This window comes from Paroedura picta, chromosome 13 (genome assembly GCF_049243985.1).
Source record: "Paroedura picta isolate Pp20150507F chromosome 13, Ppicta_v3.0, whole genome shotgun sequence".
Lineage (NCBI taxonomy): Eukaryota > Metazoa > Chordata > Lepidosauria > Squamata > Gekkonidae > Paroedura > Paroedura picta.
In genome coordinates, this window is record NC_135381.1 from 25,082,231 (window position 1) to 25,099,015 (window position 16,785).

General features: G+C 45.7%; 1 protein-coding gene across 1 annotated transcript; it reads right to left on the reverse strand.

Moving 5' to 3' along the window:
• Positions 1-865: 865 nt before the first annotated feature.
• Positions 866-10,690, reverse strand: IDS (iduronate 2-sulfatase). The gene is made up of 9 exons (XM_077308327.1): positions 10,470-10,690; positions 8,390-8,526; positions 7,186-7,363; positions 6,968-7,056; positions 6,187-6,387; positions 4,463-4,633; positions 3,557-3,683; positions 2,503-2,676; positions 866-1,677 (listed from the first exon to the last, which is right to left on the reverse strand). Exons 1-9 carry the CDS (start codon positions 10,579-10,581, stop codon positions 1,181-1,183), a joined length of 1,686 nt encoding a protein of 561 aa, XP_077164442.1. The 5' UTR covers positions 10,582-10,690; the 3' UTR covers positions 866-1,180.
• Between the last annotated feature and the right edge of the window lie 6,095 nt (positions 10,691-16,785).

A 16,785-nucleotide genomic window follows, 5' to 3' on the forward strand; every position in this document is an offset into this window, starting at 1 on the left:
TGGTTTTGGCTCCTGCAAGGGGTCTGCCTCAAAGCTAGGGATTTCACAAGGACCGGAACAATCTCACCACTGGGGCACACCGGCCCCTTGTGTCTCCTGCAGCCCTCTGCGGTCATTCACCTTCCAGTCCCAGCTGGTGGCAGAGAAACCTATACCCCGAGACCTCGGAGGGGGGGGGGCTCACTGCAGAGGCTGCCATTTACATGCCTGTGTATGTCACCTTCTGAGTCCCAGCCCAGAAGCCTTGGGCAGGCTCTCAGCCCACTACTTGAAGTCTCTCTTCAGTGGTGTTGGGCTGGATCTGTGAATGGACACAGACCTGGGAGTTTTTCCTTCGCTCAACTTGTGATTCGATAGTAGGAAAGGTTTTCTCACCAGTGGGTGAGTGGAGCTAGCCAGGAGCCTGCTACCTGAGCGGAGGGCTATTCAAAACTGGAATGGATGGTCATCCATTAAGGCCACGCAAAATAATCTGAATAAGAATAGCCCTACCTGAGCGAGCAGAGGCATGACCTAACCATCTGGGGATGACTTCCCCCACTGAAGTAGAAGAGCCACTGCCTGATAAAAGTGACAGATTTTCAAAGGAGTAATACAGGCAAAGTAAGAGGAGATTGCAAAAAATAGAGAGGGTGGAGGACGTTTCTCTACAAGATGTTTGATGTGAGCTTTTCACCACCTTCCCAAGGCCTGAGATCAGGAGGAACTGATCCACAGATTCTCATGCATAATTAAAGACTATTTACTGTGCCCAAGTTGTTCAGAGACTGAAACAGATGCCCCAGAATTTTAGAATTCCCTTGTCTCAACAATTTCTTTGGCCCCATCCCTGCTAGTCTTCCACAGATAAGTGAAAACACATCTCTTACATCTTTGTCGGTGGATGCACCACCTATTACCTTTAAAAAAACATTTTTAATGAATTTGAAATGATAAAAAGCAGCGTATGGGAAAAATACCTACAAATATGGAAAAATCATATTTAGGAGGAAAACCACAAGAACAGAAGATGTGTTTGAGTGTGCTCCATACAAAAACGAGCTGCAGAACAAGAGACCCCACAAAACAAACTCTGGGATCACAACTGTTTCACATGTAACACAGAACTTCACAAAAAACAAAGGAAGTGCCTGTTTTCAATTCAGTGGCATGGTTTCACAGATGGAGGCTAATTTCAGTCTCAGTGCTCCAAGATCCTGCAAAGTCTTTTGGTAAGATGACTATGTATCTGGCTTTGATACATATTATGATCTTGATTAGGGTCACTTTCTACAAAATACAACTCTCCTGCATGAATGTTGTTCCAGTCCACAGAAAAGTTGCTGGGATTGAACCCTAGCCACAGGGTGCACCTATAGTCAGCTGTACGCAGGGAATAGCCCATCACTCTTATGTCTTTAAGAAGTGCCAAGTCAGAGTTCAGCTGAGGCGTGTCGCTGGGCCGCGGATACTGGCTGAAAGCAGTCAATGGCCCGTGGGGCTTTCCTTCATCATCACTGGCCTCCTGCCTTCCTTTGGTGGATGGGAAATGCTGCAACATGCTTTGCCCCTCAGTGCAGAGTGAGATGTGGAATGACGTCTTTGGGCAATGAGGAGGAACTCTTAATCCAGCAAGCTCGGCAAGTGTCGGGAAGAGAGACACCAACTCAACCATTTCTTTGGGTTTGCCTAAATGGTCTGCAGGGGAGGTACAGAAGAAGCCATGAAACATTTGAAGACGTCAGCAGATCATCTTGTTGGATTGATTATTTTGTTGTGTTAGTGCCTTATTATCCCACCTTTCCTCCAAGGTTCTCAGAGTGGCCTATATAGTTCTTCCCTTCTCAACTGTAGCTTCACCTGTGAGACAGGTTAGGCTGAGACAGAATGACTGGCCCTAGTTTCACTGCAAGCAGGGATTTGAACCCTGGTTTCTTTGGCCTAGTCCAGTTCCCCAACCACCACACTACACTGAATGCACTTCACTAAGCAGCCAGAAGAGGGCTTTAGAAACGGAACCCTACAATAAAGTGGAAAGACTCCTGTTGTCTCTCCTCAGCCATGACACTCACTGGGTAACCTTAGATTGGAGACCATCCCTCCACCTAACCTAAGTCTAAATTTTGCTGCAAGCATAAATTAGAAGAAAGGAGAACAAGGTGTACCTTCCTGATTCCCTTGGATGAAGAGCAAGATAAAAGTGTGGCAGATATGAATGAGACTGCTTCAGATTTCTTTGTAATACCGCTCCAAGTCAGCTATAAAATCTTCGCAACTTTTAAGATTGTAATCTAATACAATGCTTAACAGCAAATAAATACTTTTAAATCAAACGTTTAAAAAAGAATTAAACTTAAAACATATCAGGGTTAATAGTGTACCATTAATTAGAATGAACATGGGAATATTCTGGCAATTTTCTCAGCCATTATTCAAAGCACCTGCCCCGGTAAGCTCTCTCATTTGACTGCCATCAAAAAGAATTGCTAACATAACATGCATGCATCTGCTATCCATAAGTACCTTGGGGCAGAGGTTTCGAAACTGGGGCAAAGACGTCAATGAAAGGGAAGAGTCTGTCTTGCGGGTATAAGACAGGAGTTGTCATTCCAGGCACATAGAACATCAGTGGGACACGAGTCGCAACATCAAAATTGCTGTATTTGGCCCATTCACCATGCTCACCCAGTGACCACCCTAGAGGAGATCAAGGAAGAAAGGAAGAAAGAAGTTATCATTTCAGTGTTCAGCATAAGCAGTCATATTGAAAATCAGCAACAGTAACAGGTGGTCTGCCCCTGGGCTCAATTTGGAAACAGGCTCCATAAAACAAGATATTCTCCTCCCCCAAATCTAAAAAAGCTGGGTATTTTTCAAATCCACACCCAAATTTGGAAACCTGATTGATATCCTGAGGACAACATTATCAGGGATTCAAAGGACTCAGGATGACTTCCACTTTCATAACCCTGGCTTCTCTAGGAACACTGCCCATTCTGAACGTCCCTGAGATGCTAGCATTCCAGATGCAAGGGAAGAGAGAAGAAGGCTTCTCAGACGAAGGCTTCTACAGATCTGCATCTGTGCTGCAGCTGGCTTCATTTTTCTTGCAGCTGTTCAGAATATGATCAAGAGCATCAAATGCACAGTCTGAATTGTCCTTTTCCTCCAGATTTCAGTGGAGAACGCTACAACCAATTTACAAATGGGAGTTCCCACAAATGCCTGTGGCAGAGAACTCTTGCAAAATTTGGTTCCTTGCAGGAGACAAAGGACTAACATGAATATTTGTGAGCAATGGGCTGCCAAGAGTGACTTAGGCTTATTGGTGCTATAAACACTGTTAGCAAAATGCTTTTGAATATTGCGTTAGTGGAGAGAGAACAATTCTTGTAGCAATACTGCAGCTGGCTTCCACAAGCCACACAGACCCTCAGTAGACACAATCAACACTCTTGATGAAAATAAAACATACGTAGGGGCTGGATATATCAGCAGAAGAGATCGTATATTTAATCAGCTGTGTTTCCACTTCAAGAAGTGTAAGGAAACGTAATGGAGGGCTCAGAGGACTTACCATGGTCAGCAGTGAACACTACAATTGTGTTATTGGAGAGCCCGGTGTCATCCAAGACATTCAACAGCTTCCCAACCAACATATCCAAGTAAGAGACAGCTGCAAAATAGTTCTGGCGAATCTGGCGCTACAAAAAGGCATTAGAGAGGGAAAAATACAAGCAATTCCCAGTTACTAAAACTATTTCTCAAGGATCTCCTGCCATTTTAAAAGACTCCCAGCATGTCCAATGGGCGTGGCTATCCTATTAGGGCTGGAAGATTTCCTTCAATATGCCAGAGATCGTAAATCTTACATTTATTCTCGATAATAAAAGGATTGATTTACAACTGATTCAAGTGGAATGTCAAGGAGAAACCAGCTGAACAATTCTCAGGGTCCTGATGTTCCTCGTTGCCTTGGGCTGTGGACAAAAAGACCCCAACTGCTTATCTCATTGGTCAACCCCCTGAGCCTTCGGGGAGGGCGGTATATAAATCTAAATAAATAAATAAATAAAAAAATAAATCATGGGCCACCACATCCTTGCTTTCCCCGTAGCCTCCATCCTGTGCCCAACTGTATCTAGGAACGGCACCTTTCCTTTATGTATTTACGACTTATTTGCGCTGCTGTTCCTTCAAGGAACTCAGAGAGACGTGTACTGGTCTTCTCTACTCCGTTTTATCCTCACAACAAATGACACAAACGTGCATGCTGCTGCATGTGCGCATTTGCACAGAGCTGCTGCGTGTGTGCCCGCCGGCAGGGCAAACGCGTGCGTGGCAGCTCCATGCATGCGCGGCAGCTCCACATTTGCACAAGGCTGCTGCGCATGCGCAGCACCCGGGCTGCCGGCTCTCCCCCACCCCCGGAAGCGGTCCTCAGCCTGGAAAAGTTTGGGGACTGCTGGTCTAGATCACTTACCTGGAAATCTTCTGGAATTGGCCCATAAGGGAAGCTGATATTCAGCACTTGAACATCTTCCCTGTGCCTGATGTCTGTCCAGGGATTGTACGCCACTGAAGGCAATCCTTTAGGAACATCAGGATCTGGGGCTAGTGTGATGTTCTCCAGAGGGTACAATTTGAGAAATTCCTGGGGCAAATAAAAATTATTTCAGTGCAACACCATGGCAAAACTCGAACAAACTACAGACATCCTGGTGATTAATCTTGAGAGCCAAGGTAGGTACCTCACTCACTGTGGAGGAGAGTCATCAGGGAGGTGCTAACGTCTTGCATATCCTTCTATGACTTCTGACTGCACCTGTGCATCCTGCACTAGATTTTATGTTAATCCGCTTTTGCCTCTCTAGCAGTTGGGCGTGGCCCTACCCCACTCTGAGTGAACCAGTTATTCTTTTTAAATAAATTAATTAATAAATCTTTCTTCTTATAAGCCACCCTTCCAATGAGGCTCCAGGTGGGTAATGTTAACCGATAAAATACAGTAAAATATCATTAAAATCGCTTTGACATTAAAAGCATTTTACACCTTTCCAAAGATATAGACCGCTTAGATGACAATTACAGAGGGCTTTGTTCTTTAAGGAAATGAGATCTTCCTTGAAGTTCCAGTGGCTGTTTCCTTTGGGGGGGTGGGCAGGCCAGCCCATGCTAAGTTATTAGGTGGGGCGTTTCCCAGCTTCAGCCATAGGTCTGGTGGAATAGCTTCATGTTGTAGGCCTTGCAGAGCTGATTGAAACCCCACAGGACCCTGATGTCGGTTGGCAGAGCACTCCACCAGGCCCTGCCCAAACCGTTTCACCTCTTTGAGGCCAGGGACCCCGAGCAAATTTTGGTCTGCTGACCAAAGTGCTCTGTAGGGGGCATAATGGGAGAGGCAGACCTTGTTTTAAATCAGCCTCGCTTTGTAAGGTCAATCCTCCGACCCACATTTCTGCTTGCTGTAACTAAAAAGCGATCAGCTAAATAGATGCATCTAATGGAGAGAACGCTAATTCACAAAAGCTAATGCTGAAATACATTTTGAAATACAGCTAATGCTGATACAAATCAGGCCTCCTGTTTTCTTTTGGACGCATGGCGCAAACGTGCACGTGCGGCACTCCCGCGCATGCGCAGCCCTGCTGCCCTCTCCCCCCCACAAAAAGAAGCTTGCCGGGCCGCAAGCTAATTGGCTGCTTTTGCGGCCTGGGAAGTTTCTTACTGGGGGGGGGGCAGGGAGAGGGAGCCGCAGTTGGGGACCACTGCCTTAGAGGACTCTTGCTTTTTCTACCACTGTAAACAGACTAACTCAGCTACCCATCAATATTATCAACACTGACCCCAGAGTGTGATGGCCCCCAGTCTTCCCTGCCTGCCTATGGACATTGGTAGGTGCTATCAAGTCACAACCCACTTATGGCAAGCCAACAAGGGGAAGCATGTCTGGTTTCCTATTGCCTCCCCCTGCAGTCTTCCTTGGCAGGTTCCTTGTGTTCTGCTTGGCGCAACCCTCTTGTGGCAAGTTTAACGATCATCTGGGCCAGGACAGGGCTAGCTTGGTCCTGAATGGCCAGGGCTGCCAAGGCCAAGGAGCATATTTAGCCCCCATCTCCACTCAGGTCCCCAACCCAACTCTTTCCAAATAAAACTGCCTTGCCCAAAACAAGCCCAAGACCGCTTCTTTTGCTCCAGCATCCTTACCTGGGGGTACCGGAATGGGATGTGTGGTTTGTGATATCCAATGGCAAGGAAAAATTTGCTATCATTTTCTTTCATCATCTTCAATAAACGGATTGCTTCCTTAGTGCTCTGGATATCTGGCAAGGTCTCCTCGGGCATCTCAGCAACCTCCACAGGACACAGAAGGTTGGCATGAAGCTGTCCATCTTTCCCTTTGCAAACCTTAAAGAAATTAAAAGCTGCTATGATGGCACAATGGGAAAGATTAGACTCGTTAAAGGGGTGTTTGCTGGCAGGGGCTCGTGGGAACTATAGTCCATGAACATCTGGAGGACCACAGGTTGACTACCCATGCTCTCCCCACAACAGACCTGGTGGGGTAGGTGGGGTTGAGAGAGCTATGAGACCTGGTCCACAAGAAGAGCTCTAAAAACACTGTAAATATCCAAGTTCATGCATCCAGCAATGGAGAAGTGAGGAATCAAATCTGGTTCTCCAGATTAGAGTCTACAGCTCTTTGACGATTACCCCATGCTAACTCTCAGTGCCAGGAACCAAACTTGTGACCTTTCACATGGAAAGCATGTACCATGGAACTATGTCCCCTCCACAAAAATACAGCTCCTAGCTCTCCTCTCACAATAGGACAAGAAGTGGCAACAAGTTCCTCTACGAAGACCGGCCTTACTCAGAGCAGCACACAATGACCCACCCAGGAAGCCTTCGACGTTCAATTCCCCCCTCCACACCCACCAAAAGTCTCTTCCTTTGTATTTCACACAGAGATAAAGTGTTTGCTCACTTTTGTGTTTTCATATTTTTCAGAGGAGGGGTGAAAAGGTGGAACAGACCAACTGTATGGATAGTCGTCACTATGATTCGACGAAACTCCTGGAGGAGAGAAGAAAATGCTGGGTGGTTTTCAAATTCAGCCAGTAAGTTCTCCTAGCAATGGTGAGGCCATCTTGCTTTCAGAAAAGCTGTTGCTGGCAGATCTTTGTGATCCTGTCCCAAGCTTACCAGGGTGAAACACTTTCCCTACTGACATGGTTATGTAACCGTTCTCCTTGAAGAACTGCGGCAGTGTGGTGTAATTCCCTGCATGCACCCGCCAGTAAGAATGGAAGTCATACAGCCTTGTGGTGTCTGGTCTGCGCCCGGTGAGAAATGATACTCTGCTCGGGGCACACACAGCTTGCTGAAAAAGAAGAGGGGAGGGAGGAGCACGTTCCTGAACTGTTACAGACAAGTCAACCCAATTCCCAAGAAACCTGAAAAATGGCCACGGGAATCACTCCCCCAACAGAGCCAAAATTCCGTTGTCAATAGAAGCCGGCCCAGTGCAGATCATGAAGGCAACAGCCTTCTTTTGTTGTATGTCCCCAGTATCTGGCATTCAGTCAGATATACAGTATTTGCTGGCGTATAAGACTACTTTTTCCCCCTGAAAAACATGCCTCCAAGTGGGGGGGGGGGTCGTCTTATACGCGGGGTGCACTTAAGTTGGGATAGACATAGCAGCCCATACTGGCCCATAGTACTGTATTTTGAGTGGAACTGTTGGGGGGTCGTCTTATATGCCCAGTCGTCTTATACGCCAGCAAATACGGTAAATGTGCAGGTTCCATTTGTGGTCAAGACCTATCTTCCACAAATGTCTCTAACCACCTCAGAAAATGATTATACAAGGTTGTGTTGGATGGAAAATGTGGATAAGCTATGAGAACAAGCCTCATAGTGTTCTCCAGGAGATTACCAACATACAGTCAGTATTTTTATTTGTTTGTTTGTTTGTTTGTTTATTTATTGCATTTATATCCCGCCATTCCCACAAGGGCTCGTGGCGGCTAACAGGATAAAACCCCAATACATAAAAACCCCAATGAAATAAATAACAATTTCAATCAAACTAGCCAATCCACGAAAAATCATCCATTCATTCGGTGGCCAAAACCCCATACTAATCATTATTTTAAAAATCTCAGGTTGGACAGAGGGGCTGATCTCTCCCTTTAATCCGCCCTTAATGGCCCCAATAGGGCTTAATGGCAAGGGGGGGTCCAGATCTTCTTCTGCACGCCGGCCTCAACCATAGACCTGGCGGAAGAGCTCCGTCTTGCAGGCATGCAGTGTGCAAAGACGTGCCATGTCAATGCAGCCCATAATCAGTATTTTTTTGCATTCAACTCTCTATAATAAATCAAGAAACACAGGAAACACTTACTTGTGCAAAAGCATTTTGGAACACAACACTTTGCGAGGCTAACTGGTCGATATTTGGAGATTTCACAACAAGGTCTCTGTAACAGCCCAAAGCAGGACGCAAGTCGTCAGAAACAATGAAGAGCACATTCAAGCCATCTAAAAACAAATTAAAGTCATTTGCTTCAGTTTCATTTATCAGCACTAGCTGAGGAGCAATGTACAGAGCTGACCTCCCCTGTGGCCAATTTTAACCCTGTCACCAGATTATAAAGAGCAGAGCATGGAGAACAATTCTAGTTTAAAGGATTAACACCATCCAACTAATTGAGGAGTTGCCTAAGGCCCCCATTATTGCAGGAATAAGCTGCACTGTAAGGAAGGGACAGGTGGTCAGTTGACACAGACAGGGCCTTGCACAACAATCTTCTAGTGGGATCTCACTTTATGTAGACCTAGGGAGCCTGGTCCAGAGAAGGCTGGATGAAAAAAATGCAGTCAAGTTACCCACAGATGCTCATCTCCATCTAGCTGGATTTCAAAGATCATTTTCTATGGAAAATATTTACATAGCATTTTAATTACTTCTTTTCTGTAAGTTTCCTCAAGTAATTTTGTGAAATGATGGGGGAAAGTTAATAAATAAGTATATTTAATGTAGGCATTATTGGTAGAAATTTAAAATTCTGATTGTAACATTGAGCTGGGGACAGGGAAGCTTAAACTGCTAGGAACTGCTATTTTCTTTCCAGAATAACAGTTTTTTGATACAATCTTTTGCAAGATACAGCATGCTCCATCAATTCTATAAATGCATCAGACAAAGTAGATCTGGCCATTGAAAGTTATTTTTGTCAAGAAGGTCGAGCAGCAACAAATGAAATAGCACATAGTATACACTTATGCAGAATTAATATTAAGCGTCTGAATACCAGTGTACTATTTATAAGCATTCCAAGTGGATATGCCTGATGAACCACATGAAACCAGATGCATTTTGGCCTTACTCAATGGTCAAAACTACATGAATAGGAAACTGTACCAACTTGTTTCAGTTATACACATCCAGAGGTATTGGAAATTCCATACCAAATTGAAATTGTGGCAGTCTGATATTCAGACACCTAATGTTTTTAATTTTACATATGTGCACGCTACATAATATTTATTCATTTATTTGTTGTAGCTTGAGCCTCTTGACAAAACAGGAATATTTGGGGTTGTGTTTGTTTCCCCTCTTTTAGTTTGCTCTTGAAAGCTGAAGCACCTCCTAGATATTTTGGCTGCACAGCCAAGTTTTGCCTGTTTCCTGCGGAACTTAAGCAAAGCACCTGTTGCTCAGATCCGTTTGTAACGGGTCTATGAAGTCTATGCTGCCTCTCCAAACACTGCCCGTATATTCATCATATGGAAGCTACAGATCTTCACCCAGGGGCATCCCTTGCTACCTGGCTCCAATGCTTTGTGCAGGACAGATGAATGGGCAGGGAGGAGGAGGAGGGCATGATTCCCTGGGGACATTCATTCATTCATTTACATATTTCTATCCTGCCTGTCCAAACGTTTCAAGGCATATTTCAAGGAGCCCGGAAAAGTCGCGTGATTTGTCTTCACACAGGGGTAGTCAAACTGCGGCCCTCCAGATGTCCATGGACTACAATTCCCAGGAGCCCCTGGCAGCGAATGCTGGCAGGGGCTCATGGGAATTGTAGTCCATGGACATCTGGAGGGCCGCAGTTTGACTGCCCCTGGTCTTCACAGGATAATTCAGCACAGATGTGGCCAGCGACTGGAATTTCTACAGGCCGGTCTTGATAAGAACATGGTCCATTCGTCCCAGCCTGCTCTCGTAGGGATCAGCCCAAGGCCTCCTTCTCCCTGAGGTCGCATCCTATCCCTGCAGGGCTCAGGCCGGGGGAGACATTTCGGCGCAGACATTTCGGCTGCGGCCGACTCAAACTTTCCTCCGCCCACACTTCCCCGGCTGTGCATCACTCTTTACCAGCAACCGATCTGCTCTTCCCAGGAGACACAGCTGCCCACCCCCGTGCAAAAAAAGCTCTCCACCCACCGCCCTCCGCAAGCCTCGGCCCCAGCAGCACCTCCGGCCGGGCGGCGAAAGCCTCCCCCGCTCCGGGCTGCAGCAGCCGCCGGCGGCAGCCAGATCCCGGCGGCGCACACAAGCGCGGCCAGCCGGAGCGCAGCCGGCCCCATCGTCGGGCTGCTTGGGGAGACGACGCGCTGCGCCCTTCGGAGGACAGGGTGATGAACCCTCCGAGATCTCGGGCGGCTCGCCTCTTCGTCCGGGAGGAAGCAGCTGGAGGGCTCCGCCCCGAGGAGGTGGGGCTTGGGCAAATTAAGGAGAAGCCTTCATTGAAAACCCTGCCCGTTTGCTTGCATTCATTTCTGGCCTTGCTTTTACCGTAGATGCCTGGAAGTTCGGTGGCCTTTTCAGAAGCTGCTGAAGTCTGGTAGTTGTTTTCGGGGTGCGGACTGGCGTGGCTGCTGCTCGGATTGGTCTGCTTTCAAGGAAGGCCGACTGTGTTTGGCTGTGCTCTGTTGCAGCCTCAGTAGTTTTATAATAATAATTGTTCATAATGCTTGGAAACACTTGGGGGCGTGGCCAGCGGGCATCAGTTCCTGGTACCTGAGCCTGAAAATTATTTCAGCCTTGCCTCCATGGTCCAAAGGTTGAAAGGTCTGCTTTGGGCTGATCCTGCACTGAACAGAGGGTTGGACTACGGGCATGTTTGTTTTTTTTAAGAAAGAAAATCCCTCAAAGCGTGTGTAAAACTTGCTTTGGATGCTGGACATTTGACTGACAGACATCTGGAAAGAAACATTTTGGCTCGGTAGCTGTGTTTGTTGCACCACAAATACAAGTCTCACAGCGCCTTGAAAACGAGCAGACTGTAATTCCAGCACGACCTTCGGAGAACTAGAGTCCGCATCTTCAGATGCACTGTGTGGCTGGTTCTTCACTGTGAAATCGTTTTATGTAGGAAGTAGTGGGAGAGCACAAACAAATAGCAGGGTCAAGGGGCCATGAAATACAGAAGATACAAGGTGAAATGTAACTGAGCAATTTAAAATCCAATCAAGGCAAATACTGAGAACAATCACTGGTGGTGTTAAGTAAGCTGGCATCTCTAATAGGTGGTTAGTCCTGGTTTTGCCTGAAATAGGTAATATCAGTAATGAGTGAAAAATCCCAAGTCTGTACACACAGACACACACATACACACACACACAACCTATGTATTTTTTCGTTCATTACCCTACATCAGGGGTAGTCAAACTGCGGCCCTCCAGATGTCCATTGACTACAATTCCCATGAGCCCCTGCCATTAGATTGGGCCCTGCCTCAGACCAGTCACACCCACTTAACCCTTAGGGCGTATTAACAGCAGGCCTGCTGTTACAGATGGGGTGGACTACCTAAAAGGTATGTTTTTCTTACCAGAGATGACCACTAGGTGGCACTTATACTCCAATAACAGCCCCTCACTGTATTGATTGGTCTATTGCATTTAATTGTGGTTTGGCTTTGGAAGGCATCCAAATTATTTCCCAAAACTATCAGGTCCTGGGTCTGACCTGTAGCTCTGTTGTCTTGGGAGATGAAAGCAAGACCTCACATGATCTGAACATGCTGCTCCCATCAAAGATGGTGAAGACTCATGTGATGCCTGCAGTACTACCAAATGTATTGTGGGACAAACATTTATGGGCTAGAGCCTGCTCCATCAGATGCAGTGTTTCTACCAGACTGGTCTATACAGAGACAAAGATGTCTACTTCACAGGAGGTGGCGCTGCCTGGTTTTTGGTCTGTGGCTAGTTGTCCCAATGTTTCCCATGAACCTTTGCCCCAATTCACTCCCTGTTTTGTCCCAGATTTGTGTTCCCACACAAGGCAGCCAATGGACCAGGTCATGAGTTCCTACAAAGTTGGCTTGTCAATCAATGTCACATGGTGTAAACTCCCAATCAAGTTCCGGCACCATCTTTTGGCTTCTGAGTCCCGTCCCCCCATCCAAGTCCAAAATTTTGTTTTTTTAAATGACCACAGTTGCATTATAACGCAAAACCCTAACAACACATGGCATTTTAAAAGCTGGGCCATTTTGTCATGCAATTCCAATCCCCCCCATTGCAATTCTTTGATAGATTTGTGTCATCATCTTCACCCCTGCACCTATCTTCTACCTCAAAGCATCTGCCGATTGGGCAAATAAAACCGCACACAATGACCACGAGCTCCAGTTTCCCATACATTCCCACCTTGGCCAAAGCTTGCCAACATTTCAGTTTTGGCCTTGCTGGGAGAGGAGAGGATAGTGACCAGTGAATAGAACGGTGGATCAGAGGATGAGTGCCTTTTTGGTGCAGTTGAACACAATCATCAACGGCTCAAAGATCAACTTAAAATAATATCGACTAGCATTAAGTAAAATAACTTCATTATAATAATCAACCTGATCGCTATAACTTTGATGGCCATCAGGGATGACTGCACCTTTTTATTAGGGATCTGCTCCCGATAAACATACAGTACAGGAATGTGAGATACATTTTTTCAAATCAACCAAACACCTGGCATGAAACTCTCTACAGTTTAAGATGCCAGTAAGGCCTATATAGGGCTTCTTGTGGCGTAGAGTGGTAAGGCAGCAGACATGCAGTCTGAAGCTCTGCCCATGAGGCTGGGAGTTCAATCCCAGCAGCCGGCTCAGGGTTGATTCAGATTTCCATCCGAGGTCGGTAAAATGAGTACCCAGCTTGCTGGGGGGTAAAACGGTAATGACTGGGGAAGGCACTGGCAAAACACCCCGTATTGAGTCTGCCATGAAAACGCTAGAGGGCGTCACCCCAAGGGTCAGACATGACCCGGTGCTTGCACAGGGGATACCTTTACCTTTAAGGCCTATATGATGGGGGTTCGGATCTGGCAAAAGAATAAGATTAAAAAGAGAAAATATCAAGATTTGAAACTTATTCATAAACTTCTACGGTTGGAGGAATTACACCAGAAGAAACAGGCTAGACAATTATGGAAGCAAATATTGGCTTTTAGATTAAAGAAAGATTAAAGAATCTCCCTCTAAGAAGAATCTCCAGTCTGATTTTCCCTTCACATATCTGAAGACATGGCTTTGGAAAGCTCATCTGTAACCACTACGCCACAATTCCCAAAGGTCAGTCCTCTCCCATACTTAATTAACATTCCAAACCGCAGGTTCTTAACACCCATGTTTCCACACCCACACCCTCATTTGTCTCCATGCTACCACAACCTCCCACACAACATACACATTCAACCCCATGCTCTTATAGATTGGACAACTCCTCCCTTCCTCTTCCCACTGCCATGCTCTAGTGCCCGTTGTATTCCTGGATACAATGGGCTTTGCCCCTAGTATTTATATATATATAACTTTATAATTAGAGCCTCTTGTGGTGCAGGGTGGTAAGGCAGCTGAAATGCTGTCTGAAGCTGTCTGCCCATGAGGTTGGGAGTTCAATCCCAGCAACCGGCTCAAGGAAAATTCAGTAAGGGGAAGAGATTAAATAACCCCTTTCCCTCTATGTTAGTCTCCCCATTTCTATGACAGCCACTTCCCAAAACCTGTTTTTAGAAAATAAGGAAAAATAACCACAGAGCTGTATATAATATGTTGTTCCACTCTGAGCTACTTGTCAGTTTGATGCAGTTTTTCCCATGGATCATACCAGTGCTACAAGCCAAATATATTACTTTATTGTTCTATGCTAAATAATATTTTCAGCCCCTAATGTATGAATGGACAGCTCATCATACAAATATTTTCAAATGACCAGGAAGCATTTTGAAAACTTCCTCTTTGAACCAAGGAACACCCTTCTGTGCTGTGGTCACTGAATAGACAATGACAGAAGGAAGTAGTGACAGAAGGAAGTGGTAATTGAACTGGGTTACCGAATCTCATTAACAGTACTGGAGCCTCAATGAATCTGCAAGGCGATCACATTCCAAGGGAGTTGCCACCTATGCCAAAAACAACAAAAGGCCTTCTGACTAGCAAATATATCAAGGCCTAAGCTTTATTTCACTTGCAAAAATCTTATGCTTCCCTCTCTCTTGTTTCTAAAAGTTCAGTTATCACAATCCATTCATATTGAAATATAATAAAAAACAACATGGTGGGGGGGAGTAAAAAGGTAAAGGTGTCCCCTGTGCAAGCACCGAGTCATGTCTGACCCTTGGGGTGACACCCTCTAGCGTTTTCTTGGCAGACTCAATACAGGGTGGTTTGCCAGTGCCTTCCCCAGTCATTACCGTTTACCCCCCAGCAAGCTGGGTACTCATTTTACCGACCTCGGAAGGATGGAAGGCTGAGTCAACCTTGAGCCGGTTGCTGGGATTGAACTCCCAGCCTCATGAGCAAAGCTGTCAGACGGCTGCCTTACCACTCTGCGCCACAAGAGGCTCATTTGGGGGGGAGTAGATTAAAGTTAAAGCTAATGCTTGCAAATAGTAAAAAGAGACATTTTATCGATGCCTAGTGGATGATAAAGCTTGCTTTTTACATTATGTCTTTTGAAAAAAATTGTTCACAGCTGCACAAACACCTTGTAAAACAGAAAAAGTCACAGGAATAGAATGATGCTAAAAGTACTGGGGACTTCATATTGCTATTTTTTTTTTTACACACATATCCTATGGCAGGGGTAGTCAACCTGTGGTCCTCCAGATGTCCATAGACTACAATTCCCATGAGCCCTGCCAGTGTTTGCTGGCAGGTGCTCATGGGAATTGTAGTCCATGAACATCTGGAAGACCACAGGTTAACTACCCCTGTCCTACAGCTCCAAGGGTTGTCTTCAGCCTGGAATTCCAACCATGGGGTTTCTAGCACCTTGCTGCATGTGTCTGTAACTTCTGGCACCTGGTAATCTAAATGTTGGCCTTATGGAATGACGAGGCTTGCTTCTTTTAAAAATAAATCTAATTCCTGATTGTGGGGGAGAGCTTAGAGAGGCATGCTTTGTGCTACAACTTTGGGGATAATCTTTTTTTTCCCTTTGACTGTATAATTGACTATTCATTGCTCCAGGCAGTTCACTTGAAAAAAAACCCCAAAAACTCCATTCTGCTGCCGCTGCCTCTCTCTTTGCACGCACGCACGTGCACACACACACTCCACCATATGATCCAATGAGAAGGCTTTTTCAGAGAGATGTTTGGAGAAAAATTATTTCTGCCATCGCCTGCATGCTTGTCTACCGGAAGAGTGGGGCAGGAGCAGGGGCAGGATGAGGTAGGTGCCTTGCACATTTGAGCCTCCATACCTTTCTTTGGCTGGTGGGTTGCTGGCTGCTCTCCATTAGGTAGTGCTGCATAGGTTGGTGAATCCACTTTTGGGATTCACCAACTAGCACTTATTATTTATTAAAATTGTATACCACCCTTCTTGATCCTGGCCCCAACCTGGTGGAGTGAGCTCCTCGGAGAGCTGAGGGCCCTGCCGGAGTTGTCAGCTTTCTGCCGGGGCTGAAAGATGGATCTCTTTCACCAGGCGCACGATTGAGGCCAGGGCAGAACCCCGGCATTCCAACTAAGGACCTCTTCCCAAGGTTTAGTAATTCTGCACCCACTCCCGTTGGAAGAGGACTTGGTCTCTGGCTGAACAAGGAGGAGGGGATTGACTCGAAGTTGTTGCCACTTGTTCATTGTAAACTGGGGGGTTTATGGGATTTGACTGGATTTTAACATTTTACTCTGTGAACTGCCACAGGTACTTAGGAAAAGCAGAGGTATATATAATAAATAAATATTTCTAATTTATTGTGGGTTTCATTGTATTTATTTTTAGTATATTGGGCGAGCTGTTGCAGGTTTTGTTGAACGGATTATCATTTATTTGTTACATTGCCTATTCATTTGTTATTGCAGGAAGTTGACTTTCGTGTGTATTGCAAACAGGCAGGGCTTAAACGCCTTAAATAGACAATCAGCTTTGGCATTTGTAGTCATGTATGTAAATCACCTTTAAGACTGTATGGTGCAGAGACCGGGTACGAATATTTTAAAAGACATTACACATATACATACAGATAAGAGAGAATAAAAGAATTAACATGAATATTTGGAGGCAATAGTTATATCTATCGCCTCCAAATATTGCCTCCTTCCTCCTCCCCCCACTGCCAAATATAGTTTTAATCATTACTGTTCTTGAATAATATCGAATCTAAGCAACATCAATACATACACATACAAGTAGTATAATCTAATATGTGCATATACATCGAACACCTCCCGTTTCTCTTCTCACGCCCGCCGCAGAGCTCACAACAGCGCTACAAAAGAATCGCGCACGCGTCGTGAGGTAAACTCGCCGGCAAAGGAGAACGTTGAGAAACTGTAGCGAAGCT